The sequence below is a fragment of the Apodemus sylvaticus genome, chromosome 12 (assembly GCF_947179515.1).
Source record: "Apodemus sylvaticus chromosome 12, mApoSyl1.1, whole genome shotgun sequence".
NCBI classification, from domain to species: Eukaryota; Metazoa; Chordata; class Mammalia; order Rodentia; family Muridae; genus Apodemus; species Apodemus sylvaticus.
Window position 1 is genome coordinate 27,763,433 of NC_067483.1, and position 26,895 is coordinate 27,790,327.

The window sequence follows — 26,895 nt, forward strand, 5'->3', positions numbered from 1 at the left end:
AGTCTGTTTGGAAGGGAGGGTCTGGAAGAACAGATACAATGTTAATCGTGGCTGCCAGTTGTGGCGCTGTCAGAACGCCTCTCCATCCCCCACCATTTCCCAAAATGTTTCCAACAGATGGAAAAGAAGAAGCAGGAGAACAAGATGAGAAGGGACCAGTTGAACGATCAGTACTTGGAGCTCCTGGAGAAGCAGAGGCTCTACTTCAAGACTGTGAAAGAGTTCAAAGAGGTGAGAGGGTGTAGGCCGAAATCAAAAATTCCTTCCGCTCACCGCAAGGTGCCCTTAAGCCTGGGGCTGGGGCTGGCAAGATGGCTTTGTCAGGAAGGTGCTTGCTGCAAAAGCAGGAGTACTTGAGTTTGATCCTCAGAACTAACAGGAGGGAAAAAAAATCAAAAAACGATGGGATGATGCCCACTTGAGCCCCAGTGCTGGGGAGGAGGAGGAGGCAGAGGAGGAGGAGTCAGAGGAGGAGGAGCAGGAGGAGGAGGCTGGAGATTGTTGGCCAGCCCACCCAGCCTACTACTCTGTGAGCAAGATGGTTTAGTAAGTAAAGGTGCTTTCTACCAAGTTTGGTGACTTGGATTCAGTACCCAGTACCCACAGTTCCCCTCTGACCTCTGTGGCAGGCACATAATGTACACACAAAATTATTTAGAAATATAATTTTAAAAAGAAACCAGGTAGACAATGCCTCAAGAATAGCAGCTAAGCCTGACTTCTGACCTCCAGAGGCACACGTGCACATGTGTGCATGAGCACGCACATACACACACACACACACACACACACACACACACATGCACGCACATGCACACATGAACAAATAACTAGAGAATGTCCCATGCTGATGGTTTTGTTCTGGTTTATTTTTAAAGATTATCCTGTCTTCCTCTTCCACCTTCTCCTCTGCCTGCTCTGCCCTCTGCTTTGTGATCTAACATCAGGCAGCCATATGCATGCCTACAGGCACGGCAGCAAATCCTGTCCTTTCAAATGTTCTCCCAGCTCTGCCTGCCTGTGGCGTAAACCAGGTTGTAGAACAGACCTGGTCTCTGCCCTCCAGGAGCTTCACTGTAGTGAAGGAGACAGATGAGAACCTAAGAATGAATGAACAGAAGACCCAGTGAACAAGAAATAAAAGAAGTGATAGTTTCAAACATTACATGTAGGGAGACAGAGGCAGATGTTGTAGTCAGAGCGGGCTCTACAGGCTGAGCCAGGCTCTGCTATGGGGAGAAAAAGGACAGACACATCGGAGAACAACCAAAGCCCTGAGACACAGGAAGAGCCCAGCAACTGATGTGGCATCCATATGTAATACACATGTGTATATAAGTGCATGTCCCCGCGTGTCAGTGCAGAGACCAGAGGAGGAGGATACTGGTGTCTGCTCTATCATTCTTCAGCTGTATTCTCTTGAGACATGATCTCACCTGGTCTAGGCTGGCAGCCAGAAAGTCCCACCAACCCTTCTGCCTCTGTACACCCAGCACCAGGGTTACAGTGCCAGGCTCTTTATGTGGGTGATGGGGATTCAAACTCAGGTCGTCATATTTGCTCTGCAGGCACCCTTACCTGAGCCTCCTCCCCAGCCCCAGCTGTCTTTTGGTTAGGGACATTAAGATACTTTGGGCAAGGCCTGGGGGCTGTTGCAGGTTTCTAACAGACGCATTGTGAGCTGTCAGGTGAAGAGCTCTAGAGTTTGCCACAGGAAGGGAATACAGAAATGGAACTGGTATCTCAGGAAGCTGGGCACCATTGGCAGGGAATGGGGCCAGTGACATCCATCCCTCAGCGATAGCCCTCAACTCTGTGTTTAGTCACAGAGTCATAGCTCATTGTTGGAGAAGGGAGTGCCCTTCATAAACACTTCTCATTGCGTCTTCTGTGCCTTTAGTTCTTAAGGCTGCGACTACTTGCATCTTGGCTGTTAGAGCCTCTCAGTGTGTCATCTGCTGTGTGTACTCTAGGCTGCCTTGCTCACCGCGCAGGCTGCGGTCTCCTCAGCCCCTTCTCTCTTACTCTCCCAAGCAGGCTGGCAGATAGGGATCTGCCTTCTGCTTCTGTCCCCTTGAAGAATTTAGAAAGTTCTGTCTGTAGGACAGACAGTGCCTGGTCTCCTGCCGTTAGTCCAGAGGCTTCATCACATTTGTCAACACAGAAGATCAGTAGGTCACTGCGCTGGTGGCTTCGTGCTTGTCAGAAACGGCTAGGAGGCAGCAGAAGTAGTGCTGTTGGTGGAGTGCTTGCCTGGCAATCCAGAACACTGGATTTGGTCCCCAGCACACTGTAATTCTCACACTTAATCAGGAGGTGGAGGCAGGAGGATCAGATTCAGGGTCATCATTTTTAGCTTTTTAGGCAGTTCAAGAAAACTCTGTGAATGAATGAATGAATGAATGAATGAATGAATGAATGAATGAAAAAAATAGACCAAACAAACCAAAACAAAAAAGCAGTTACCAAGACTGGGGAGAGGGTGGGCCTCTTCGGAGACCCCCATGTGAGTCCCAGTGACTTAACCACCTCTGCTTTTCTCTTACTCTGCTTTTCTAGGAGGGCCGAAAGAATGAGCTATTACTGTCCAAGATCAAAGCCAAGGCCTCCTGAAAAATCCATCTCCATTTTTGTATGTCACTGATATTTTTTTAATGACGTGTATAGACTATGGGATCTTGACATGGTTCTGCAGATGATGGCAGAGAGATCCAGGAAGATTCATTTCAATTCTCCAGACGGACGTTTTCTTTCTCCTGCTTGTTTCATTTCGTCTCTCCTGGCTGCGGCTGATGGACTCAGAGTATCACCATGTGTTGGTGACACACAGAACCTTATAAAGACCCGCGGGCAGTGCCCACTCACTCTGTCCATCCAAACTCCTATTCCCTCAGTGACTGCGTTTATGAAGGTACCGGAATGTGTGCGGGTCCTGAGAATAAAGAGCATTATGTTCAGCGAGTATTGAGCAACTGCCAAGAAATAGGCCCTGAGGTAAATGTAGCTGAACACTGTCCCTGCCCTTCTGGCATCTAGCAGGGGCACAGAGAGCAGATACAACCCTCTTGCCCGCCATCCCAAAGTTAGTCCCCTGAAAGGTTTCAGAAGGCTGCGGGGCGAGCAGCCAGCCCACTCACTACCGTTGTGCCTTTTGTTCTGGCTTGTCACAGTACGTAAGGACTTTAGGCTGGACTGGTGTGCAGAGCAATTAGCCCAGAGGTGTAAAGACAGAAGCAGGGAGGTTCAGGTTTTCTACAGTCCACCCATATGTGTTGTGAAGACTGACACCAGTGCCCATGCTGGGCTTTGGAAACAGGAACCCTTGGTCTGGAGTCTGGCTTCTATAGCATCTGCTCTGCTGTGGCAGTCAGTGTGCCCTGCCCACAGGCTGCATGTGGTCACGGACAGCCATGAGGGTAGCTCTCTTAACCCTGCACACAGCCCAGGCTCACGTGAGGGAAATGTACTTTTCATTGAGGACACTTCAACCAGAGTTGAAGCTCACCATACCCAGATGGGCATATCCTTGTTGGAAGCAAATCCCATGTTCTTGCACTGCCGGGGTCTCAGTGAAGATTAAGATATATCCACTGTTGGGTACTATCAGGTCAGACAAGGAGAAAGAGAAGGGTGCTGTGCATGGAGGACAAGAAGTTGGTCCTCAGGGGCGTGACAACTCCATGGAACAAACAGCACTTGGGCCAGAGCTGAAAGGAGTAGGATGTTGGCTGAGGTGGGAAGGAGGGCCTCTAATAGCCCCTAAAGGGCTGGCTTGAGCCTCTGAAAATGAGCAGACCAAAGCAATCACAGAGCACCCCGAACCCACAGTTATCAGGAACCTAGCAACTGGTAAACCCCAGTGTGGGGTTTGTGCTCCCCTCTGCATAAACTTGACATACACGTGAACTGAACAGCATGTTGGGACCATTACACAGAAGCAGGTGGGACATTGGGCAGTCACAGAAGCACTTCTCAATTTTAGTTTCCTAATGTATGATTGTGAAGCATGCATACTGATAAGAAAGAAGAGGTGCTGGGGCTCAGTGGGTAGAGCGCTTGCCCAGGTTCCGTCCCTAACATCACATGAATAGACGTGGTGGCACACGCTTGTGATAAAGGCAGGAGGATCAGGACACCGAGCGAATCCTAGGCTAGACAGCAAACTGGAACCCAGCCTTGCCCACATAAAACTGCCTCCCACCACAAAAGAAAAGCTGATGCAGGCATAATAATATCATCAGTTGCTAAGCCAGGGCCACAGAGCTGTGGTGAGCTGGGTGGGGACAGCAGCACCTAACGCGCCACTGTGCTGTGCCAGCGCACTCGTAGTGTGCCCTGTGTGCCAGCGCACTCGTAGTGTGCCCTGTGTGCCAGCGCACTTGTAGTGTGCCCTGTGTGCACTTTACCTCCACAGGGACCTGCATGGTCACGGGAGCACTGGGAAAAGGCTTGGCTGAGATAAGTACTGTAAACTAAGAAGAATGTTAATAAAAATAAACTAGTTCTTTGAGGGAGAAGACAACTGTGTTAGGACTATTCCAGTTCAGAGGAGAGGATCATCTGCGTGTGTTATCTTGAGAAGAACTTTGCCTAATAGTGTTTGGACAGAGGTGTAGGGAGGGAAGCGGGAGCAGGTCAGGTTCAGGGTCAGTGGAGTCCACCTATCTGTGTCTGGGAAAGGTATGGGATAACTGACCTCAAGCAACTCTAACTGGCTTTGGAGTGCTTTTTCTAGAGAGTGTCTTTGCTGTGGTTGTAGGCATGATCAACTAGAGGCTTCCTGTAGCCGAGGAGAACTGTGAGTGTGGCCCAGCACGAAATTGTAAAGTAATTTAGAACACAGATAATTCTCCATCTCTTTTTTTTTTAACTCTATTACACTGTGCACTCTGTAAACTCTATAGATGGCAGTGTCGTATTGTAAAAGCAGAAGGCTGATCACTCCTGGTAGAGAGGGATTGGGCTGGTAACTCTTGCTAGAGAGAGGTTGCTGGATACTTTGTCCTGTTCCTTACTCCACAGGGCTTAGTAGAGACGATGAGAGGTTCCTGTTACTCGTTCTTCAGTAGTACCAGGTACGACTTCCCTCCTGAGGGCAGGCAACAGATCTTAACAGAACACAGGTGGTTGGCCTATGACTCCAATGCTTTTGTCTTGGAGTTGGTATTCCAGTCTGCAGGTCCATAGCTGGGTAAGACTGTTGCTGACCCTATCACTCCAGCTGTCTGTGTAGCAACATCTGACACTGTGAAAGCTAGCTAGCCAACAGAGGAGAGGCTTCAAGCTCAGATCTGGCTTGATTTCTCTGTCTTACATTCAAAATGTGTGGTATCTAAAGCAGTAATGTCTGGCTGGGGTACGTGGCAATGAGCAGTGACTAACCTGTATTGTTTTAGAGCCTTATGGGTTGGCCATATTATTCTCTGAAGTAAACCACAGAAGCCAGCCCTAAGAACTCTACATTTGCATCAGACATCCTGAAACACAGACAGCCCCTTCATGGGTAATTCCAGCATGAAGCGGGCTGCACAGTCTGACGTTATTATTGGCTGAGGAGATTCCCTGAGACCCCTGGTCATTTCAGAATCCATCTGGAGGCCGGTAGAAGGGAGGGGCCTCCCAGGGCAGTGTCTTCTGTACCTAGACACAGTATAGCATTGTGTTCAGAGCCTACTGGCTTTTACCAGAATTGTAAGATGGTGGGGAAACATCTGTAGGTGACGCTTTTTTCCGGTGTGTACTTTAAGAGACCCCAGATTCCGAGCAGAGAGCTTGTTCACAGGAGCCATGCATTGTTAGGACCAGCACCTAGGTCAGCTACCTTCCCTCCCTCGGGCTTTCCAAGAAGTTCCTGAGGATACTCTGGATGAGACCAGGCTTAGAGCAGCTGTGAGCCGGGTGAGACAGGTGATGGTGGAAGGTCTGGGAGGAGGGAGGGACATCCTGCTCTCCTCCATGTTCAGTGGTTAGTCAGCCCGCACCACAGGGGCAGTGGTGGGTACTATAGAATATCTGCCAACCCGCAGCAAAGATGCCTCTGTAATGAAGCAGAGTCCACGTTGGGCATAAGCTCCTGTCAGTCTGGTCTTCTGGGTCATAGTCTGGTTCGTAGCACTTGCTTCAAGAACAGCGGCTTGTGGTGGACCGAAACTGGCATTGGTCAGCAGGAAAGGCTTTCCTTCTCCAGGCTGTTTCTGGGGGAGCTCTCAGGGCCTTGAACACAGCACAGGGCAGGCCTTCCAACAGCTCTCTTACTTCCTCCCAAGGTGCCATTCCTATCCTCGTCACTTTGGCAGACTCTTGTCTTTTCTATCTTGAATACGCTAGACACTACCTGAAGGGGTATCTGAGACTCCCAGCCTGACCTGCAACCTCTAGATGCATCCCCCTGCCTCCACCATGGTTCTGTCTTGCCTGCTCTCCGGGTGATGGATGGTCAGTTTAAAGGATCTGGGCATCTTAGCAATAACTTCCTACGGGGACTTTGGCTTGTGAAGGTCCAGGCAGTTGAGCTGAATTATGCTCTGAGAAGTACCGTAAGGAGGTGTTTTATGATGTGTTCATTGCCAGGGTTGATCGCCAAGACAAAGAAGACCTTAATACAGAGCAGTACAGCGAAGAGCCCAGTAACATGGGTGGTGGTGTCTGTTGCAGCTGAGCATGGCTAGAGGAAGAGCCTTCTGAAATGCGTCTCAGAGTTTCCCATGCTCTTCCTTCTAGCAGCAGGTGGCGGTGGGCCCCAGTGGTGTGTGAAAGATAACGGAGGGCCAGGAGAAGTCTCAGTTGGTAAGGCATGAGGACCCGAGGTAGGATCCCCAGCAGCCTAGCCACGCATAGCAGTGTGCTCTTGCATTCCCAGCCTAGAGAGACGGAGACGAAGGATCCCCGCAGCACACTGACCAGCCAGACTAGCTTCAGGTCAGTGAGAAAACCTGTCTCATGAATTAGGTGGAGAGCAATGACAGTGGCATCCGAGTGACCTCTGACCTTCACATGCACAGGCACATACATATACACACATCCCCACACACATAAAGGAACATGCATATACACACACACACACACAAAATAATGCATGTTTTCCTTCTCAGAATAACTTTGTTTAAGATCATGAGCAGGGCGTACGTGCCTTGTCGGGTCGGCAGTGCGTTTGACACCAGGGGAGTCGCTGCTTCTGTGTCCTCCTCCTGTGTCCTCATCGGCCTACATCAATTTCCCAGATGGTCAAGCTCGCCTCATTGATATTCTCCTCATGCCTTGCGTCTGTCCTCCTGTCGTATCACAGTCCACTCGTCACATTCCTGTTGTCTGTCTGTCCTAATGACAATGTGGCAAGGAAGGCACATTAAGGTCAAATAGGATCATTAGTGTGTTCTTCCTTCAGACGTGTAGATGGGTCTTAGCCATGGGTGGTGCTGTAGAGCTGTGGGCAGCAGCGCACCGTGCAGTAAATGGCAGAGCCACAAGCCTGCAGCCTCCTTGAGGACCATCGAATCGCATCACGAACCCAATCGTACCGCCTTTCGAACCAGCAGTGCCACGTATAGGAACTTTTCTTATGTACAGAAACTTTTATCAAAGCGACGTTTGCAATAACAAAAGGTTAGAAACTACCATTAATTCGGAACAGAGATGAGAAACCATAGCCCAGGTCTGCAATGAGGCGCTTTGCAGACTTAAAAGAATAGATCTGCTCTGTGTATTGCCAAGGAACTTTCAAGGGATCTTGGAGCCACATGGTTAAGTGGGGGAAGAAAACATGCATGAACATGCATGAAATGCTAGTGTTTGGAATAGAGATAAATACATGTAGGTGTGTGGACACATATGTGTGTGTGCACACATAGCCTGTGATACGGCTGCTTGCCTGTTCCCAGACTGTCTCTGAGAAGTGACACGGGAGCCGGCAGCCTCCATTGCCACTTGGAAGAGGGTAGAAATGACTTCTCACCGTTTGCCTTTGTACTCCGGAATTTTGTACCATGTACATGCATTATCTACTCAAAAAAAAAAATAAATAGTTTTTGAAGTTTAATTTGGTTTCATTTAAGAACAATCACAGGAGAAGATTCCACTTCCACTGGTCTGTTTTCTTTTTTTATTTTGGGGGGAGTGGTGGTGGATACGTGGTATTGAGACAACTGGCCTCAATTTCTGTACAGCAAGGGTGAGTTCCCCAGTGCTGGATTGAGGGTGTGTCTCACCACACCTAGTTTATACAGAACTAGGATTGACCCCAGGGCTTCTTGCATAACAGGCAGTCTAACAATTGAGTTACATCCCCAGCACCATACCCCCCCATCAACCTGGTTTTCCCCCTCTTGGGGGGTGGGACTTAGGTAGTGGAGTTTTCTGAGAGAGGGTTTATCTGTGTAGGCCTGGTTGCCTGGCATTCACTCTGTAGACCATGCTCCTTGCAAATCAGAGATCCAGATGTCTCTGCCTCCAGAGTGCCAGGATTAAAGGCATATGCTACCACACCCAGCTAATCTGTTTTCTTAACAAACTCAAAGCTCCAGAGTCAGAAGCAGTGTGGTGGCTATTCTTGAATGCTAATTTGGCCACATCTGGAATTAACTGAAACCCAAATGACTGGGCACACTTGAGAGAGAAATTAAATCACTTGAGGTGAGAAGACCCACTTCTAATCCAGATCTTTGAGGTGGGGAAATAAGCCTTATATAGATCTTCTGAGGTTAAAAAAAAAAATCCACTGTTACTTTGGACCTCACCTTCTGCTGGCAGCCTACAGAGTGGACATTGCAAGAAAAAAGATCTTTCCCCTCCCCCTCCTTCTAGTTCCCTGTCCTCGCCTGCTTGCTCTGACTGGCAAGTCCATCCCTTCACTGGCATTAGAACCTACCTCTGTGGGACTCTGTTATGTACTGAAGATCGAATGAAACATCCAGCCTCATGGGCTGAACAACTGATTCCTGGACTTTCCATTCACTGGCAGCCATTGTTGGATTAGCTGGACCACAGCCTGTAGTTTATTCTACTCCCCTTTACGTGTGTGTGTGTGTGTGTGTGTGTGTGTGTGTGTGTGTGTGTGTGTCACTTACCAGCTCCTCTTGTTAGTTTTTATTGTCCAACTTGACACAAACTTAGAGTCACCTGGAAAGACAAAGCTTCAAATAAGAATTGTCTCAGATTGGCCTGAGACTATTGATCTGGGAGGGTCTGGCCAACTCTGGGTAGCACCATCCCTAGGCTGGTGTCTTGTCTCTAGTCTCTATATAAAGTTAATGAACGTGAGCCCAAGAGGAGCCAGTAAGTTCCTTTGTGGTTTCCGCCTCAGCTCCCGCCCTGACTTCCCTCGGGAGAGCATGTTACCGAGTAAGAATTACTGAATTACCATGTGAAAGCTGAACTCTGCTTCGTCCAACTGCAGTGCATTCGCATTCGTTATTTTTCTTGAGGCTGCAAAAATATCTGACAAAAACAACTTCCGGAAGGAAGGGTTTGTCTCGCTGTTCTGAGGGATACAGTCCATTCCGGTGGGGAAGCATGGCAGTAGGGACTTTAGAAGTGTTGGGTCACATTGAACCCACTGTCAGGAAGTACAGAAAGAGGGACCGTAGCGCGTGGGATGATGCCATCCACACTCAGGGTGGGTTTCCCCAACTCTGTTAGACTAATCTAGAAACTCCCTCAGCTAAAGTTCCTACAGTTGTATTTCTATGGCTCTGAATCCTAGCAAGCTGACAATCCACATTAACCATGGCATCCCCAGAAAAGAATCACAACTTCTGTTAAAATACTACTTAAGAGTGATTGTATGTCTGTGTGTACATGCGTGAGCATGTATGAGTATATGTGTGCTTGCAAATTCCTGTGTGCCAGGAGAGGACATTAGATATCCCTGGAGCTGGAGTTACAGGCATATGTCAGCTGTCTGGCATGCATGCTAGAAATGGAACTCGGGTCCTTTGCAAGAGCAGCAATCATTCTTAACCTCAGACCATCTCTAGCCCAAATGCTACTATTCTAAGGCAGGGGGATCCTCTACTTGCTCAGCTTATTTATAAACAGAAGTCAAAAACATTTGTGACCTCTTGGGGGACACTGCTAATACATACCCAGCGAAGACAGGATCCATGGCCACATCAGTAAGAGGGGCATTGAGGGAACTCCTGTTCCTGTTTCTTCCAGTGGTAGAAGGAAAGACAGAGTTTGAGAAGCATCAGCCATTCTGAGCCTTGGCAGTAAAAAGATGAAAATCCAGGATCCCTGGAAGTGTGGTAAGATTCTGAACCAGCCTGGGGCCTTTTGCCTCAGTGAGGGTCTTCATGGTTATTGATACATTCAACCGACCATGGCAAGCACAGACAAGAGAACCTGCCTTCCACAGGGACTGGAGGGGGGGAAGGCACACAAGAACTTGAATCCATCTGCTGCTTCAATACGCTAGTTAAAGCAAGGAAGGAGGATTCCAGGGTGGTTGGTTTGATGGTGGCTGCATTGTCACACTGAGAGGCTAGGGAGGGCCTCAGCCACTAACCAGGGACAGAGTCTCATGGAAACCTGGGTGACAATTCCAGGCAGACAGAATAGTGAACAAAAGGACACAATGCCCAGGTGAGTTTGAAGACCTGTGTGGGGAACTATTGGAGAGTTTTGAGAGGGAAGAAACTCTAATGGGGCTCCCTCTGGAATTGATTGACTGTAGGAAGGTAAGGGCCGATTCAGATGGTCCGATTACAAGATTACTGTAATAGTGACTTTTATTCACCTGATATATCTTGTACCAGGAAGCATTCGTGAGGCCAAAAAAGACCACCAAGGAACCATTTCCGATGCAATCACATTAGGGTCTCTTTATTACCTTGACACAGTAGGATGGGAAGGCAGAGGAGCCTCCAACCTCAGCAGGACGGGGGTTTTATAGGAAATGGGAGGAGTGGCTATGTCAGGGAGACAGTCTCAGGAAAGCCCTGAGAGACCCTCTCTGAGGGACCTAGTACTAAATAATGCAAAAGCAAATCAACTTTGCCACATGTCGAGTGTAACAAATGATCAGTAATCCCTAAAATACATTTAGGGTTTGGCAGGGTTTCTGCCTAGTGCAGAAATGTAGTACAATTCACGAGTAATGTCTGTTACATCCTGTAGAAGGTATGATCGAGCATGTTTGCCAAACAGTTGTCAACCTTCCTGAGAACGCTTCAACATTCAAGGCCCAGTGCTCTGACTTTTTGGAGTGTCATTAGCTGGCTGTGGACTGTGGAAAGACGCCCCTTCTTATCTCTGCTTAGAAAAGAGGCTCTTGAAGGCGTTGTTGTAATTCTTATTGAAGGCAGTGTAAATCAAGGGGTTGAAGAAGGAATTTGAGTACCCAAGCCACAGGAATATGCTTTTCCAGATGGGTGGCAGGCTGCAGGCACAGAGCGGGCTGATGAGCTCGGTCAGGAAGAAGGGGATCCAGCAAAGCACAAACACGCCGATCAAGATCCCCACCATCACGGCTGCTCGCTTCTCCTTCTGCTCGCGCCACGAGTCTCCGCTTGTCTGGAAGGTCACTGTCGCTCTGCAGCGTGCGGTGAACACTGTCTCAGACTCCTGAGCTGCTGCTTCCTTTGCCTTGAAACAATGGAAATGCAGAATTAAAATAACAAAACGGGAATAAGCAGAAGTGGAAAAAAAAAGTCAGTGATTCTCAGTTCTGTCAGAGAACTGAGGTCACAAGGCTCAGGCGCTGTTTAAAAGATAGAACACGATGAATCCAGAGACCCACAGCTGAGGGGAACAGGCAGCCACAAACAGGAACCAGTGCACAAGAGCAGAAAATTGTCAATATGACTGGCAATGTGCCAGACACCCAGTGTGGACATATCTGGATGCTAAAATCTCTGGATGTGGCTGAGCATTTAATAACAATGTGTTTGCTATGTAAGATGAGGACCAGAGTTGACTCCCCAGAACCCAACTGAAAAATCTAAGGCATGGTGACATATGCTTGTTATGAGAAGTGTTGGGGAGGTGGAGACAGGGGGATCTCTGTGACTCATTGTCCATCCAGTCTCGTCAAACTCTGGGTCTGAGTTCTGGGGTCAGTGAGACACACCCTGTTTCAAAAAAATAAAAATAAAAAACTAAAATGAAGAGGGCTAGGGAGGTGGCTCAGCAGTCCAGATGACGGCTCAGCAGTCCAGATGACGGCTCAGCAGTCCAGATGACGGCTCAGCAGTCCAGATGACGGCTCAGCAGTCCAGATGACGGCTCAGCAGTCCAATCCTGAAGATTGTAGTTTAGATCCCAGCATCCAACTGCAACATCACTCAGAGGGGGTGGAGTCAAAAGAATGGCCGAGCCTGCTGGCTTCAAGCCCAGCTAAGAAAATATGAGGCCCAGGGTCCGGGAGAGACCCTGCCTTAAAGGAACAGATGTAATAGAGGATGCCTGATACCCTGTATCTGCACACAGACATGGCTACACATGCTCGCACACAGACATAAGCACATCCATCATTTTAAGTACCAAAGCAGAACGTGACTATGGAAGATACCTAACGTCAACCTTTGGCCTCCATACATACATGGGCACACACACAAACAAACCAGAACACCACAGGAGGAAGGCAGGGAAGGAAGTGGGGAGTGAGATACACACTTCTATAAGTTTGCACCATCAGGAATTCTGCCCTGTGCTTGCCTGAAGCAAACGGTGCGAGGGAATCATTTTGTGCTTCCTGCAGGTGAACATCTGTTTTGAAAGCCATCAGATCATTTTATTGATCAATTATTGATCCGAACAAAGCTTAGTATCAGGAGACATCTAATATACCTCAGAGAAGATAAACATTAAACTCAAACGCCCTTTAGCCTTACAGTCCCGCATGAGAGGAGGGGAGACCAGTAGCAAGCATGGATGAAGTTCACAGTCCAGGACATTGACCCCCAAATAAGTTCTATGTGGCACCCGGAGCTTGAATTCAGATCCTCAACCTTGCACGGTGTCCCAGTTTGCTTTTCTGTTGCTGTGATAAAACATTCTCACAAAAAGCATCTTGAGAAGGAAAGGATGTATTTAGCTTACACCTCCATGTTAACTGTCAATCCCTAAGGCAGGGTAGGAACACAACAAGAGCTGAAGAGAAACCACGGATGAAGGAGGCTACAGCCCAGGCCTCCTTGCCTAGGGATGGTGTTGCCCTCCACCACGTATGTGATGGTGACCTCCAACATCAATCGCCAGTCAAGACAGTCTCTCACAGGGATGACCACAGACCAGTGATACTGAGGCATTTCTTTTTATGAGGTTCCCTCTTCCGAGGTGACTCTAGGTTTGTGTCTAGTTGACAAAGGGTTTCCAGCATGTACAGCAGGCACTTTGCCCTCTAACCGTCTCCCCGGGCTCTGATCATCTTTAATGATCATGGGATCTGTAATGATGTCCTCTTTTGCATTTCTGAAATTAATTACTGATACCTTTTTCCTTAGCCTTTCTCAAATTTTACTTTGTAATGGATCACTTTTTAAAAATAGCTTGAGGCCAGGTGGTGGTGACACACGCCTGTAATCCCAGCATTCTAGGAGGCAGAGGTAGGCGGATTTCTGAGTTCGAGGCCAGCCTGGTCTACAGAGTGAGCTCTAGGACAGTCAGGGTTATACAGAGAAACCCTGTCTCTAAAAAACCAAATCCAAAAAAACCAATAAATAACTAAACAAACAAACAAACAAACAAATAAAATAAAAATAGCTTGAGGATTTATTGATTTTCTCCATTGATTTCTAGCTTTTTTATTTCTCTTCTGACTCTTCCTTTAGAATTTCCTCTTCCCATCTTGCTTCCTGAGGTAGAAATTTACATAGGTAGTATTGAAGGAGAACCACAAACTTGGAGGCTTAGCATTATTATTCAACCTCAAAACAGACTAAAGGGGCTGGATCTATGACAAGGCCAGCTGACAGATGGAGCAATGTCTCAGTGGTTAAGTGCACTTTCTACTCCAGCAGGGGATTGGATTTGCTTTCCATCCCCCATATCAGGGGCTTCATTCTAACTCCAGTTCCAGGAAATCCATCACCCTCTGCTGGCCTCCTTAGGTACTGCACACACATGTGTATACCAACACATGATTTAAAATAATAATAATACAAGGATGAGCCAAAAGCCAGTGCTGAATTCATTGCGAGACCCTATCTCAACATACAAGGTGGAGAAAGATTAAGAAAGATACCCAGTGTCAACTTCATTTGCATCTACATAAACATTTGTGTCCATACACATGCAAACATACATATACACACATGCAAATATACATACACACATGCAAAAAAGAATATAAAGCAACCTATGTTAAGATAGTAAAGAAAACTTTTAACAGATACATCACTTAAAAAAATTATAGCTCTACATATCTTGGGCTGACAAAATGGCACAGTAGGTAAAGATACTTGATGCCAAGTCAGAATGTGGTGGTTTGAATGAAAATGGCTTCTGTGGGCCTCACGGGGAGTGGCATTTTTGGAGGTGTGGCCTTGCTGGAGGAAGTGTGTCGCTAGGGCTGGGCTTTGAGCTTTCAGATGCTCAAGCCAGGCCCAGTGTCCCTCTCTCTCCCTGCTGCCAGCTGATCCAGATGTAGAACTCTCAGCTACCTCTCCAGCACCGTGTCTGACTGTACACCACCTTGCTTCCAGACACGATGATAACAGAGTAATCTCTGAACCTGTAAGTCAGCCCCAATTAAATGTTTTCCTTTATAAAAATTGTTATGGCCTTTATGTCTTTGCACAGCAATAGAAACTCTAAGACACCTATGAATTTGATGCCCAAGGTCTAAAAGGTAGTAAGGGAAAATGGACCACAGAGAGTTCTTCTCTGACCTACACATATACACCCTATAAACAAACAAACATAAATAACAAATAAATGTCATTTTAAATGTTTATAAGAAAATATACATGTCATAAAACCATGAAAACCATGGTCATATGATAAGTGCAATTCAAGATGTCAGATGCTCAGCTGGTAGAGTACCTGCCGAGCCTGCACTGAGCCCTTGTATGGTTCTGTTCCAGCGCCATACAATCCAGGCCTGCAGCACACACCTGTGATCCCAGGAGCCAGGAGCCAGAGGTTGGAGGAACAATTATCCTCAACTGCATCAATGAGTTTGAGGTCTCCTTGAAATACTTGAAACCCTGTCCCAGAGAGTGCAATAATGGAGCACAAAGGGTAGGGACCAGAGATGTGTGGACTTCATCTCTCATCCAAGGAGCAGCAGGAGGTCTTTACTGGAAGCCACAGCTACTCAAAATGCAAATAACAGTTGACCTTGTGATTCTCAGCTCCAATTGCTGGGCATACAACACAGCTCCTACACCTAAGGCTCAGGGTACATTGAAGAAAAGAAGGTGGAAAGATTGGAAGAGGCAGAGGACCAGGAAGTCTACTGTAAGCTTATGCCTTCTTGCTATGATAGGGAAGCTTTACCCACAGAATGTCAACAAGATGGCTACCTGAACAAGAGCTGAAAAATTCCAACAATAGTTGGTAGGCCAACATGGGCTGAAGAAACCCATGGGCCCCATCCCTAGATGATAAGCCACAAGCGATGGATGAACAATGCTGAGAGAAGAGGAAGTAGTCTTTCCTGGGAATGAGCCTCTGATTGGTCATCTTGAGCCTCTGATTGGTCATCTTGAGCCTCTGATTGGTCATCTCGTAGCAAGGGGTCAGCCCTAGAAAGTTACACACACTCAATGATGAATGGACTCAGATGGTTGAATTTAAATAATTGTTTACATGTAAATGTTGTTACAAGAGTTAAGGAAGAGGAGACCCCATAAATTTGGAAGAGAGGGGCATGGGAAGACTAGGAGGAGGGAGGGAAGGGAAGTGATATAATTATATTTTCATTAAATTCTTTTAAGAAATAAAATTAAACTGTGTGGAGGTGCTCACCAATTTTGATGACAAACTAAAACTGCCCTTTAAAAGGGTTTATCAATTTAAAATAAATAAAATATAATACCTTATGGTTTTTCTTTTGAGATAGGGCCTCATTTTGCCAGGCTGGCCTCAAACTCACTACTTATCTGAAGATGACCTTGAATTCCTGCATCTCCTGCTCCTACCTCCCTCTGGAATTACAAGCATGCACGACCACACCCAGCGTAGGCTGGGGATCACACCTAAGAACTTGGGAATTCTAGGGAATCACACTACCAACTGAGGTACATCCCTTAATACCCTATGATTAAGGCAACGCAAGACCATTCTAGACTTACCAAATACTTCTCCAGTTATATTTAAGGAACCTATCATATTCCTTAAAAAATGGTGAAAAATCTATTGAAAACATTGGTTAAGGTAAAGTCTGAAGATTCTTTAGAAAAGAGAATAAAGGCTTGACAACAAGAACAAAAGCTTTTGCAGCAGATCCACGGTTAAGACTAGGCAAGCTCCTCTGCCTCCTCAAGCCTGGTAGCCCACCTGTGAAGCAGGCTGACGAAAGTCTGCTGCCTCACCAAGGCTTCGAGGAAGATGAACGAGCATTGGATACATGGTCCATGTCCAGAGAAGCCCCCACCACATACATTCACCCATCCCCTCTTCATGGTGGAGACTGGGACTGGAATTGGAGTCACCAATGGGACAGACACAGTCCTGGCCCTGACCAAGTCTGCTCTAGAGAGACAGACAGTCTGTTCACACTCACATTGCAATATATTGTGTAATTGCTACGGTAAATGGATTCCTTATAAATAATGTAATGATTCTGCGTTGCTTAGATTAAAAAACAAACTCTAAATGCCTTTGTATCATAAATTAGTTACTAGATGGGGGAGATGACTCAGTGGTTAAAGCACTTGCCACACAAGTTTAGATTACTAGCACCCATGTAAATGCTGGCCAGGCAGGACAACCCATCTGTAATCCTAGCAAGGGAGGTGGAGAAAGCAGATCTCTTGAGCAAGCTGGCTAGCTAGACTGACTAAATCAGCAAGCTCTAGGTTCAAAGAGAGACGCTCTCACTATATACAGTAGAGAGCGGTCAACCAAGACAGCCAACATGAACTGCTGGCTTCCACACGCACAGGCACACCCATGCACACATACATATAAAGGCAAAATAATAATAATAATTAGCTACCATTTCTATATACTCTCTCTGTGTCTCTCTGTCTGTCTCTGTCTCTCTCTCTCTCTCTCTCTCTCTCTCACACACACACACACACACACACACACATACACACAATTCTTCCATTTGCCTCTTAAGTTACTAGTTCTCCAAGAACTCTCCTATGATCTTTTGAACTCACCCATGACTCCCTGTATCAAGACCTGACTTTCCCCTTTTATAGCAATGTGAGTGGTTACGTGTGTGCTGTCTGACATAGAGCAAGGGATGCTATCTTCTTAATACAGGAGCCATCTAGCATCAGCACCTACCTAGTCCCAAGTAGTTCACAGGAAATAGCTGCTTAACCTATGGCTTGGTGTTATCCCACAATGCCTTGCGTCTGCATCTGCCTCTCTTTCTTCCTGGAGGATGCAGAGGCGACAAGCTGCCAAGCACTAACTGCTTCCAGTTGTTCTCACAAACGTGACTGGGAGCAGCTATCAGGACTAAAGCCACGGGACTCTGTTCTCAGTATGTCCACTTGTCCGTTCCTTCTCACTTGGAGTAGACCCCTAAAGATAAGCCCTGAACGGTTGCCTCGCTTTGCTGTCAGAATTTATCTCAGGCCTTTCAAGGTCCCTAGTGTTGGTTTGGAACAATCACTAAATCAGCCTAAACAGAGAGGCGTGAACATCTGGCCAAAAGAAGAGTTTTCCTTTGACAGTGTACACCCCAGCATCCACTCTGCATGTCAAGGGACAAATAATCACAGCAGTGAAACAGTCTTCAGAACACTAGGGAGAGAGATAGTTCAGTTGGGAAAGTGCTTGCCTTGCCAGTGAGAGGACCTGAGTCCAAGCCTCTAAATTCACCTCTTAAAAGAAAAAGAAAGAAAAGGAAGGAAGGAGCCCCAAAGTGCATAGCTTGTACTCATGATCCTAGTGATAGGGAGGAGGAGACAGGTGGGTCCAGAGAGACCTTGTCTCAAACAATCTAAGAAATATCCCTTCTACCCCAACCCGACACAGGAGTCTCTCCCGGGATTGCAAGCACACATATTCTTGAGAGCCACTCCATCTGTAATGAGCCGTTCCAAGTTTTCCCAGAGTCCAGGCGTGGGATGCACGTCAGCCTTCCCTTTAGAAAAGACATGTTGGTTGTCATAGCACCTTTTTTTACTTCCAGCACTTGAGAGGCAGGGGCAGGTGGATGTCTGTGAGTGTGAGGACAGCCTGGTCTACATAGAGTTCTAGACCAGGCAGAGCTACACTGTGAAACCCTGTTGGGGGAGCAGAGCAGAGCTCTTGCCTAAGACGACCAAGGCCCTGTATTCACTCCTTGGCTCAGAGGGCAGGGGACAAAATTACAAAAGGGACCAAAATGAACATCAAGGCCACTGGGAGAGACAAGACTGGTCCACGGCCACGGCCACGGCCACGGCCACCGCATAGCACAGACCAGCATCAGGTCCCACAAAGGTCTAAGGGACAAGCACTGTGTCCTGAAATCCTGCCAGGAGTACTTAGCCTTCTCCTTAGAGAGGGACAGCATCCTCAGAGGAAGAGAGTGGCTGCCCTTTCCCTCCTCCTCCCACTCAGGAAGTGCTTATTAGTGGGTGCTTTCCCAGCCGTCTTACTTCCCTTGTAGAGAACCTCCCAGGCACATCAGTTTGTCCACTGTAGAGTTGAAAGCGTAGGAAATGGACGGGGTGAGTTAAGTTCAAAGAGACCCAGAGGGAAGAGAAGTAGAAAACAAGGCAAGTCTACTGATTAAATCCATTCATTTAAAACAAACCAGCGCCATGGGGAAGCAGTGAGCCCGGCCTTCCCTTGTGCTAACTTCCTGGTCAGAAGCTCAGTTTTCACAGCTCTCCCTCTGGAGCACAGCACTCCCCACACAGAGGGGCACTGGAAGCGGCTGGAAGGGAAGGAAACAACCTCGAAGGAAATAGGAAGGGCTCGGGTTTTAAGTCAGTGGCAACGTTTAGATGGCATACAGGAGACTCTAGCTTCAGTGGTCAGTAATGAAAGAGAGGGAGGTAGGAAGGGAGGGAGGGAGAGAGAGAGAATGAAGGGGAGGGAGGGGGAGGGAGGGAAGGAGGGAAAGAGGGAGGGAGAGAGAGAGAGAGAGAGAGAGAGAGAGAGAGAGAGAGAGAGAAGCATCAATTCATTTTGACTTTTCCAATTCAAAATATGGTGCCCATCAAAACCCAGAAGGACAAAGCAGGGAGGGCGTGGTACTGGAGACAGGTGGGTCCCTAGGGCAGGCCAACCTAGGCTACTTGGTGATGGAGATGCTGTGGTGAGCACTAACCACTTGGAACAAAACACCACTAACTCATCCTCACATGATCACAACATCACAAGATCAACCCTCTGTCTAAAACAAAATTTACAGGACCAGGAGCTCTACTGCAAAACTCCAAAAAATCCAAAATGCCCCCAAGTCTAAAACTTCTTGAACATCTACAAGACACCAGCAGCAGAATGGGCCACTCCTGACTGTAGACAGGTGTAGAAGACCAAATGGCGGGAAACCAGGCCTTCAACAGCCCCCACCTTGAGAATCCCCTTTTGCTGACCCCTTGTTAGAAGCCTCTTTTTCAAGGATGATTGTGGAAACCAACTGGTCCTTATCTTAGATAAACACCTGGGGTTGTTAGAGAAGAACCAGCCTTCCAGAAAAGCCATAAGATGCCTCCAACTGCCGCCAGCATCCGCACCAGATGTCTTCCCTTTCTTCTATGCCTTAAATCATTCTCCTGCAGCCCCTCTTTTTTTTTTTTTTTATTTATTTTTATTTTTTTTTTTTACGGTGTGCTTAAAACTAGACTTTCTTCCTGTTAATAAACAGACCTTGACATGAACTCCTGATGCTTGGTCTCGCCCTGTTTCTCCTGCTCATTTCTCTCTTGCAGGCTGGGTCCTCCTCCGGTCTACGAATAACTAGGTCCCACAGGACGGGATAGGCAGGCTAAAAGCAATTCATAAAATGAAGTTCTAGCTGCATCATGTTCTTTTCGTGGGTTTTTGCAATGTCATGGAGCTAGCCAAGCAGGCTAGGCTGGCCCGCCACTGAGTCCCAGGGATCTACCCATCTCCATCTCCCTATCCTGGGATTACAAGTGAGCACAAGTACACTCAGCCAGTTTTCATGATTCCGGGAGCCCAACTCAGGTCCTGTTGTACCCATGAAGGCAGTTTATTGACTGAGCTAGCTTCCTAACCTCTGGGGTAGCTATTTCTAACCAAAGATGCCATACCAAGACATGGCACACCCAAGGCTTTGTCTGCTCTGCAACAGCTGAACTCCAAACGTCATCCCAAAAGATCACCCACAATAGCACAGAGATGTCTATCATGTCTGGCAACCCAAAAGAGGAAATTTTATCAAATGTTCCTCATGTGTAGAAGAAATCGTGCAAACAAGGACATTTTCTTGTAAAAATAAGAGCAGAACACAGTTGGCTTGATACAAATAAGCCATCCTGTAAGTGTGGTAAAATACACACACATTCACACACACACACACCACATGCACACATACACACAAATACACACTAAAATATACATACACACATATATGCACACATGCATACATGTGCACACACATACACACACAGCACACACAGATACACATACAACACATGTACACATACACACTCTCAAATACAAATATACACATATATACATATATACACCTGCATTCACACACATCATACATGTGCACACACATGTACACACACAGCATGCACAGATACACATACACAACACATGCACACATACACACTCTCAAATACATATATACACATATATACACATATACACACAAATATACAGTTTGGCTAAACTCTTGGATAAGGTACACTTGTTACAATTCTAAGGTTTAGGTGGATTTTGCTGTTGAGGCTGAGAGTTTATTATTTATTTATTTATTTATTTATTTATTGTTATATGTAAGCATACTGTAGCTGTCTTCAGACACACCAGAAGAGGGCGAGAAGAGGGCATCTGATCTCATTACGGATGGTTGTGAGGCACCATGTGGTTGCTGGGATTTGAACTCAGGACCTTCGGAAGAAGAGTCAGTGCTCTTACCTGCTGAGCCATCTCTCCAGTGTGGTAGCTCTGCAAAGCTAAAGATCCACTGAGGTTAATGCTTAGAAAGGGAAAGTGTAAGCAAGCAGTCATTGAGGTTAGATTACATTTATGTTTCAGCTTTAATTTCATCTCACCCTGGAGGAGGGGAGATTTACTAGTTTGGTCAGTAAGGTACTAGGATCCTGTTGATTCTGATTTTATTTCTATTGAGATAAAATACCCTGACACACACACACACACACACACACACACACAAAACCTTAGGAAAGAAGGCTGTTTTCCTCTTTTGATTCCAGTCCATCATAGTGCAGAAGTCGGTGGCAGGATCTTGAAGTGACTTATAGTCACATCACATCCACAGTCCAGGGCAAAGAGTGACAAGTGCACACAGGCCTGCTTGGTGCTTTCCTCTCTTACACAGTCTAGGATTCCTGTCTAGGGAATGGGGACGGCAAACATGCGCGGAATCTTCTGACATCATTTAACTTAAGACAATCCCTAGAAGACGTGCCATGGGCCCACCTGACTAGACACTGTCTCAGTTAAGACTCTCTTTCCATGTTATTCTAAGTCATTTCAAAGTTGACAGTTAAAAACCAACCATCAGCTACATGTGGTGACACACACCTTTTATCTCAGCTCTTAGCAGGCAGAGACAGGCAGATCTCTGTGAGTTCAAGGCCAACCTGGTCTACATAGAGTTCCAGGATAACCGGGGCTACATAGAGAAACCCTGTCTTAAAATAGATAGATAGAAAAAATAGATAGATAGATAGATAGATAGATAGATAGATAGATAGATAGATAATCAGACAAACTAACTATCCTGTGATTTTTTTTGTTTGTTTCTCTGACCAAATACCTCTTGTTTCTTTCTCACAAATGAGAGAGAAAGAGTTTAGTTTTGCTTATGGTTCTTCTCAGATACAGTCTATCATGGTGGGAAACTATGATGCTAAGTGTGGGCAGCGCCTGGTCACACTGCATCCTCAGTCAGGAAACAGAACACGGGAGAGAAGAAGAGCTGGGAGATCAGAGACCATTTCACGTGGCCCATTTCTTCTAGGTAGGCTCTGCCTCTTAAAAGACCCCGCGACCTTCCCAAACAGCATCCCCAGCTGGGAGTCAGCTGTTCTAACATATGAGCCTATGGGAGACATTTCACTTTCAAACCATGAAGGAGATAATGCTCTGCATTTTAGAAATTAAGACCCAGAATGGAGGAAGGTTTTTCCCAGACCCTACCACTAAAGCGTAACTCAGCACAGTGCCAGACCTGCCGGCTGGAGTTCTCTCTCCCCATCACGCTACTTCTGATTGGCCAGCCAGCTGGCCTTCCAGCTCTTCATATCCCCTGTCTAAACGGGTTGTGTCTGAAGTGAACGGTAAGGCTGGGGAATGGCATTAAGTGGCAGTGTGCTAGCCTGGCATGTACAGGGTCCTGGGTCTGCTCTCCAGCAATGCAAAAACCGTACCTAAATAAAATAAATAAAGACTGCTTCTTCTACCAAAATGAGGAGTAAAGTCGGGCTTGGCATGCCTTCCAGGCATCCATCCCACTGTGATTTTCCTAGGTGCACAACTGGATTGATGTAGCTATTAAAAGTCAGTCATACCCCTGCAATCAGACAGAGAAGCCATAATCACCCCAGGCATTTCCGAGGGACCTTTCAAAGAACATCATTAATTCTGAATAAAGCTCTCCTTCCCAGCACTTTCCAATTATAGACTTGACATTCCTGTTTTGTGTTTAAAAAAAAAAAATTCCTCTGCCATTTAATTAAACTGAAACGGATCTACTTTTAAACAGCCATGTCCTTGTCTGGGAGCCTAGTAGCTGAGCTGACATGGAAAAGTGCAACATACAACAGCCTTTCCCATCTCGTTAATGTTGACGCCTTTCCTGGTCCGCACATTGTATTTGTGTGTATGTGCACTTGGGGATGTGTGCCTCTGTCATAGTTATTGAGGCGGGGTCTCTCATTAAACCTGCAGTTCCTTGATTAAGCTAGCCGGGTAGGCTGTTGAGACATGCTTTCTTCAGTCGCCTACCACAGGCCAGGACAACGTAGATGTAGTTGTGTTCTTCAGTTGGTGGGGTCTTCTCGGGGGTCTTACGTACGACTGGGGAGTGTGACTCCGCTGATAGAACGTTTGCCCAACATGCATAAAGCTGTAGGTTTCACTCCCAGAACTACACAAAGCAGGCATGGTGGTGCTGCCTCTGATTTCCACACCTTTGGAGGTGAAGGGAGGAGGACCAGAAGTGCCCTTTAGTCACTCAGGAAGTTCCATGCCAGTTGGCAATACCCGAGACCCTGCTTTAAAAAATTAAATTAAAAGTAGTAACCAACGTGTTTAAAGACGAGAAAAAGAAGGCACACGGGTATTAATGGATGTCTGCGGTTGGAACTACAACCCAGGTTCTCTCTCCCAAATCTCCAGGAGACATGTCTGGGATTGGGATAAACTAAGGGGGAGTGAGTGAAAAGAGAGGTTTTGCTTTACACACACACACACACACACACACACACACACACACAGAGAGAGAGAGAGAGAGAGAGAGAGAGACAGAGACAGAGAGACAGAGAGACAGAGAGACAGAGAGACAGAGAGACAGAGAAAGAGGGTGAGGGAGAGAGAGAGAGGGAAGGAGGGAGGGAGGGACGGAGGGAGAGATGGGGAAGCGGTTTCTAGAATTTGGTCACTGGACTGTGAACTAGCACCTGGTGTCAATGGCATTAAGGGAGGAAGCCGCAGGAGTTTCTTTACTTATATTAAAGGAACTGACATTCCACAGCAGTCCAGGACAGGCTAGTCTAGCAGGGATCAAGAAGTTGGCAGCTCCAGACCTGATGTGGACAGAGCCACTCCAGGATCCAAGGAACAATGACTGCTTCTAAGTGTGTGTGTGTGTGTGTGTGTGTGTGTGTGTGTGTGTGTGTGTGTGTGTGTCTTAGTCAGGGTTTCTATTCCTCACAAACATCATGACCAAGAAGCAAGTTGGGGAGGAAAGGGTTTATTCAGCTTACACTTCTACGTTGCAGTTCATCACCAAAGGATGTCAGGACTGGAACTCAAGCAGGTCAGGAAGCAGGAGCTGATGCAGAGGCCACGGAGGGATGTTACTTACTGGCTTGCTTCCCCTGGCTTGCTCAGCCTGCTCTCTTATAGAACCCAGGAATACCAGCCCAGGGATGGCACCACCCACAGTGGGACCTCCCCCCTTGATCACTAACTGAAAAAATGCCCCACAGCTGGATCTCATGGAGGCACTTCCCCAATTGAAGCTCCTTTCTCTGTGATAACTCCAGTCTGTGTCAAGTTGACACACAAAACCAGTCAGTACAGTGTGTGTGTATGTGTGTGTGCACGCTCGCGCAAAACATTTACTCATTTGTGTGCATGTGTGGTTCATGTGGAGGTCCGAGGACAACTCTCAGGGACAGAGCTCAGGCTGTCAGCTGTCTTGCCTGCCTAAGACTAGCTAACTAGATATGATTGATCGCTATCAAGAAAGACAGGCTGGAGCTGGGCGGTGGTGTAATCCCAGCACTCTGGAAGGCAGAGGCAGGAGGATTTCTGAGTTCGAGGCCAGCCTGATCTACAGAGTGAGTTCCAGGACAGCCAGGGCTATACAGAGAAACCCTGCCTCCAAAAAACAAAACAAAACAAAAACCAAAAAAAAAAAAAAAAAAAAAGAAACACAGGCTGGGGATGTAGTCAAGTTGCCTCGGGTGCAGGAAACCTGGAATCCCATCCCTCCTTCACCACCCCTGCCCCATTGCATTCAAGGAGATTGGTGATGCATGCCTGTAATCCTCCACTTGGTTGGTAGAGGCCAGGGGATTAGAAGTCTAAGGTTATGCGTAGCTCCATAAAATGTTGGAGTCCAATCTGGGCCTCAAGAGACCCCCGTCTCAAACCACACACACACACACACCACGGGAGGTTTGGAGGCTCCAGCATTAGTCCTCATGTACAAGTGAAGAAAACCACTTTCACAGGTGCATATCAGGCAGGTGGTTGTCTAGAAATACAAGCGATAAGCCACTCCTTATGCTCAAGAGCAGATGGCCTTCTCCCGCGCTCCAGATGCCACATTTCCCCTCCTCCCTTACGCTCCAATATCCAAACTCCGTTCTACTCTTCCATTTTCTAAATTTATTTCTTTCCAGGACGCCACCCCGCCCCCCCCCCCCCGCGCACACACACACACACACACACACGGAGAAATCTACTAACAGTTCCTGTTACCTGCGTGGTGGCAGGCAGGGGCACCACCGCCCGCCGTCTGCGGCCGAATCGAAATTTGGCAGCTTTGTAAATCTTCCAGTAGACGAAGAGCACCACCGCCAGAGGCAGGTAGAAGGCTCCGCAGGTGGAGAAGACCGCATAGGAGGGCTCCTGGCTCACCTGGCAACGCTGCAGGCGAGCATCATAGGCTTCCCCCCAGCCGAAGAGCAGCGGGGCGAGCGCGATGAGCGCCGACAGTGCCCAGGTGATCGCGATCATGAGCGCAGAAGCGCGCCGCCGGGTGCGCAGCGTGTACTGCAGGTGGCGCGTGATAGTCCAGTAGCGATCCAGGGCGATGGCCGCCACGTTCCAGATGCTGGCCGTGCAGCACAACACGTCGAAGGAGATCCACACGTGGCACAGACTCCTGCCCAGCTGCCAACGTCGCCCAGCCGACAACTCGCTCACCAGGCTCAGTGGCATCACCAGAGCCGCCACCAGGACGTCCGAGACCGCCGTGGAGGCCACCAAGTTATGTGGCACGCGGTGGAAGGCACGGACGCGAAGGATAGTCACCAGAACTAGCAGATTCCATAAGAAAGTGGCAGCGATCAGCAACACCAGCAGAGTCACCACAAGCACCGTGAAGGCAGAGAGGGGCGGCTCGCGGCCGGACAAGGTGAGCCCGCCTGGGGTGGATCCCATGCTCCAGCCCGAACTTGGGCTGTCACTGCAGCTCGCGGGTCCGGGAGGAAAGGCTATGCCAGGGGTGGCGCGTGAGAGGTTAGAGACTTCCATTGTTCAGGGACTTGGGCTCTCAGGCAGGAGATGTGCCCGTGGTTGCATGAACTGTGGATAGGTGGCAAAGCAGGAGGGGCACTCCGCGCGCCCAGCAACGCAAAAACGAAGTCTAAACCGCGCCACACTCGTCCCTTTTCCAAACTGCAGCCTCTTTTTGGCGCTTCCTTTGGCGGTTTTTCGTGGACCCTCTTTTCCAGGGGAGGCTCTTTAGTGCAGCTATGCCCAGCACATCAGTCTCTCAGTCCCTCTGTGGTCTTCAGGGTAACCAGCTGCAGAAGACTGGGAACTGGTACCTGGGTACAGAGATAGCGACCTTCCCTGAATAGTTGCCAGCATCAAGGGGCTCCTCTAGCGGGCTGAAGTGGGCGGCATAGTGTGGAGCCACCACCAATTGGAGCTGGAGCTGGAGCGCTGTAGCAGCGGCCTCCCGCCTCCGAGGGGCGGAGAGAATGCTAGCAGCGGTCGCCCCAGGGAAAAGTTGCTAACTTCCTGTTGGAATTCTGTAGCTACCACCTCCGCAGATCCCTCCTGTGGACTTGGCGGTTCTGTTAGACACTGGGCTCCCAGCCAAAGGCATTGTGGTTTCCTGGAGCCCCGATTCTACCTGTATCCAGAGCAAGAGTCCCAAATATCGGAGTGCGTAAAATAGAAAGTTCTGTGCCCTAGGTGCTAGGTGTGCCGTCCCAGCTA

The 26,895-nt window shown here is 47.8% G+C and overlaps 2 protein-coding genes across 2 annotated transcripts in view; one reads left to right on the top strand and one right to left on the bottom strand.

Annotated features, from left to right (window-relative positions):
• Ccdc93 (coiled-coil domain containing 93) overlaps window positions 1-8,035 on the top strand; it is a 73,737-nt gene extending 65,702 nt beyond the window's left edge. The window contains exons 23-24 of the mRNA XM_052200003.1: window positions 118-231; window positions 2,560-8,035. Of these exons, the coding sequence (XP_052055963.1) occupies window positions 118-231; window positions 2,560-2,613 (168 nt within the window). The 3' untranslated portion in view covers window positions 2,614-8,035. The remainder of the gene's footprint in view (window positions 1-117; window positions 232-2,559) is intronic.
• Window positions 8,036-10,807: 2,772 nt separating this feature from the next.
• LOC127697447 (5-hydroxytryptamine receptor 5B) lies at window positions 10,808-26,202 on the bottom strand. Its single transcript, XM_052200612.1, has 2 exons — window positions 25,426-26,202; window positions 10,808-11,580 (listed from the first exon to the last, which is right to left on the bottom strand). Exons 1-2 carry the CDS (start codon window positions 26,200-26,202, stop codon window positions 11,242-11,244), a joined length of 1,116 nt encoding a protein of 371 aa, XP_052056572.1. The 3' UTR covers window positions 10,808-11,241.
• Between the last annotated feature and the right edge of the window lie 693 nt (window positions 26,203-26,895).

Coding starts and splice junctions, on each gene's coding strand:
- LOC127697447 (XM_052200612.1), bottom strand. CDS start 26,202: ATGGAAGTCTCTAACCTCTCACGCGCCACCCCTGGCATAGCCTTTCCT. Junction 11,581..25,425: donor CCCTGCCTGCCACCACGCAG/GTAACAGGAACT, acceptor CATTGTTTCAAG/GCAAAGGAAGCAGCAGCTCA.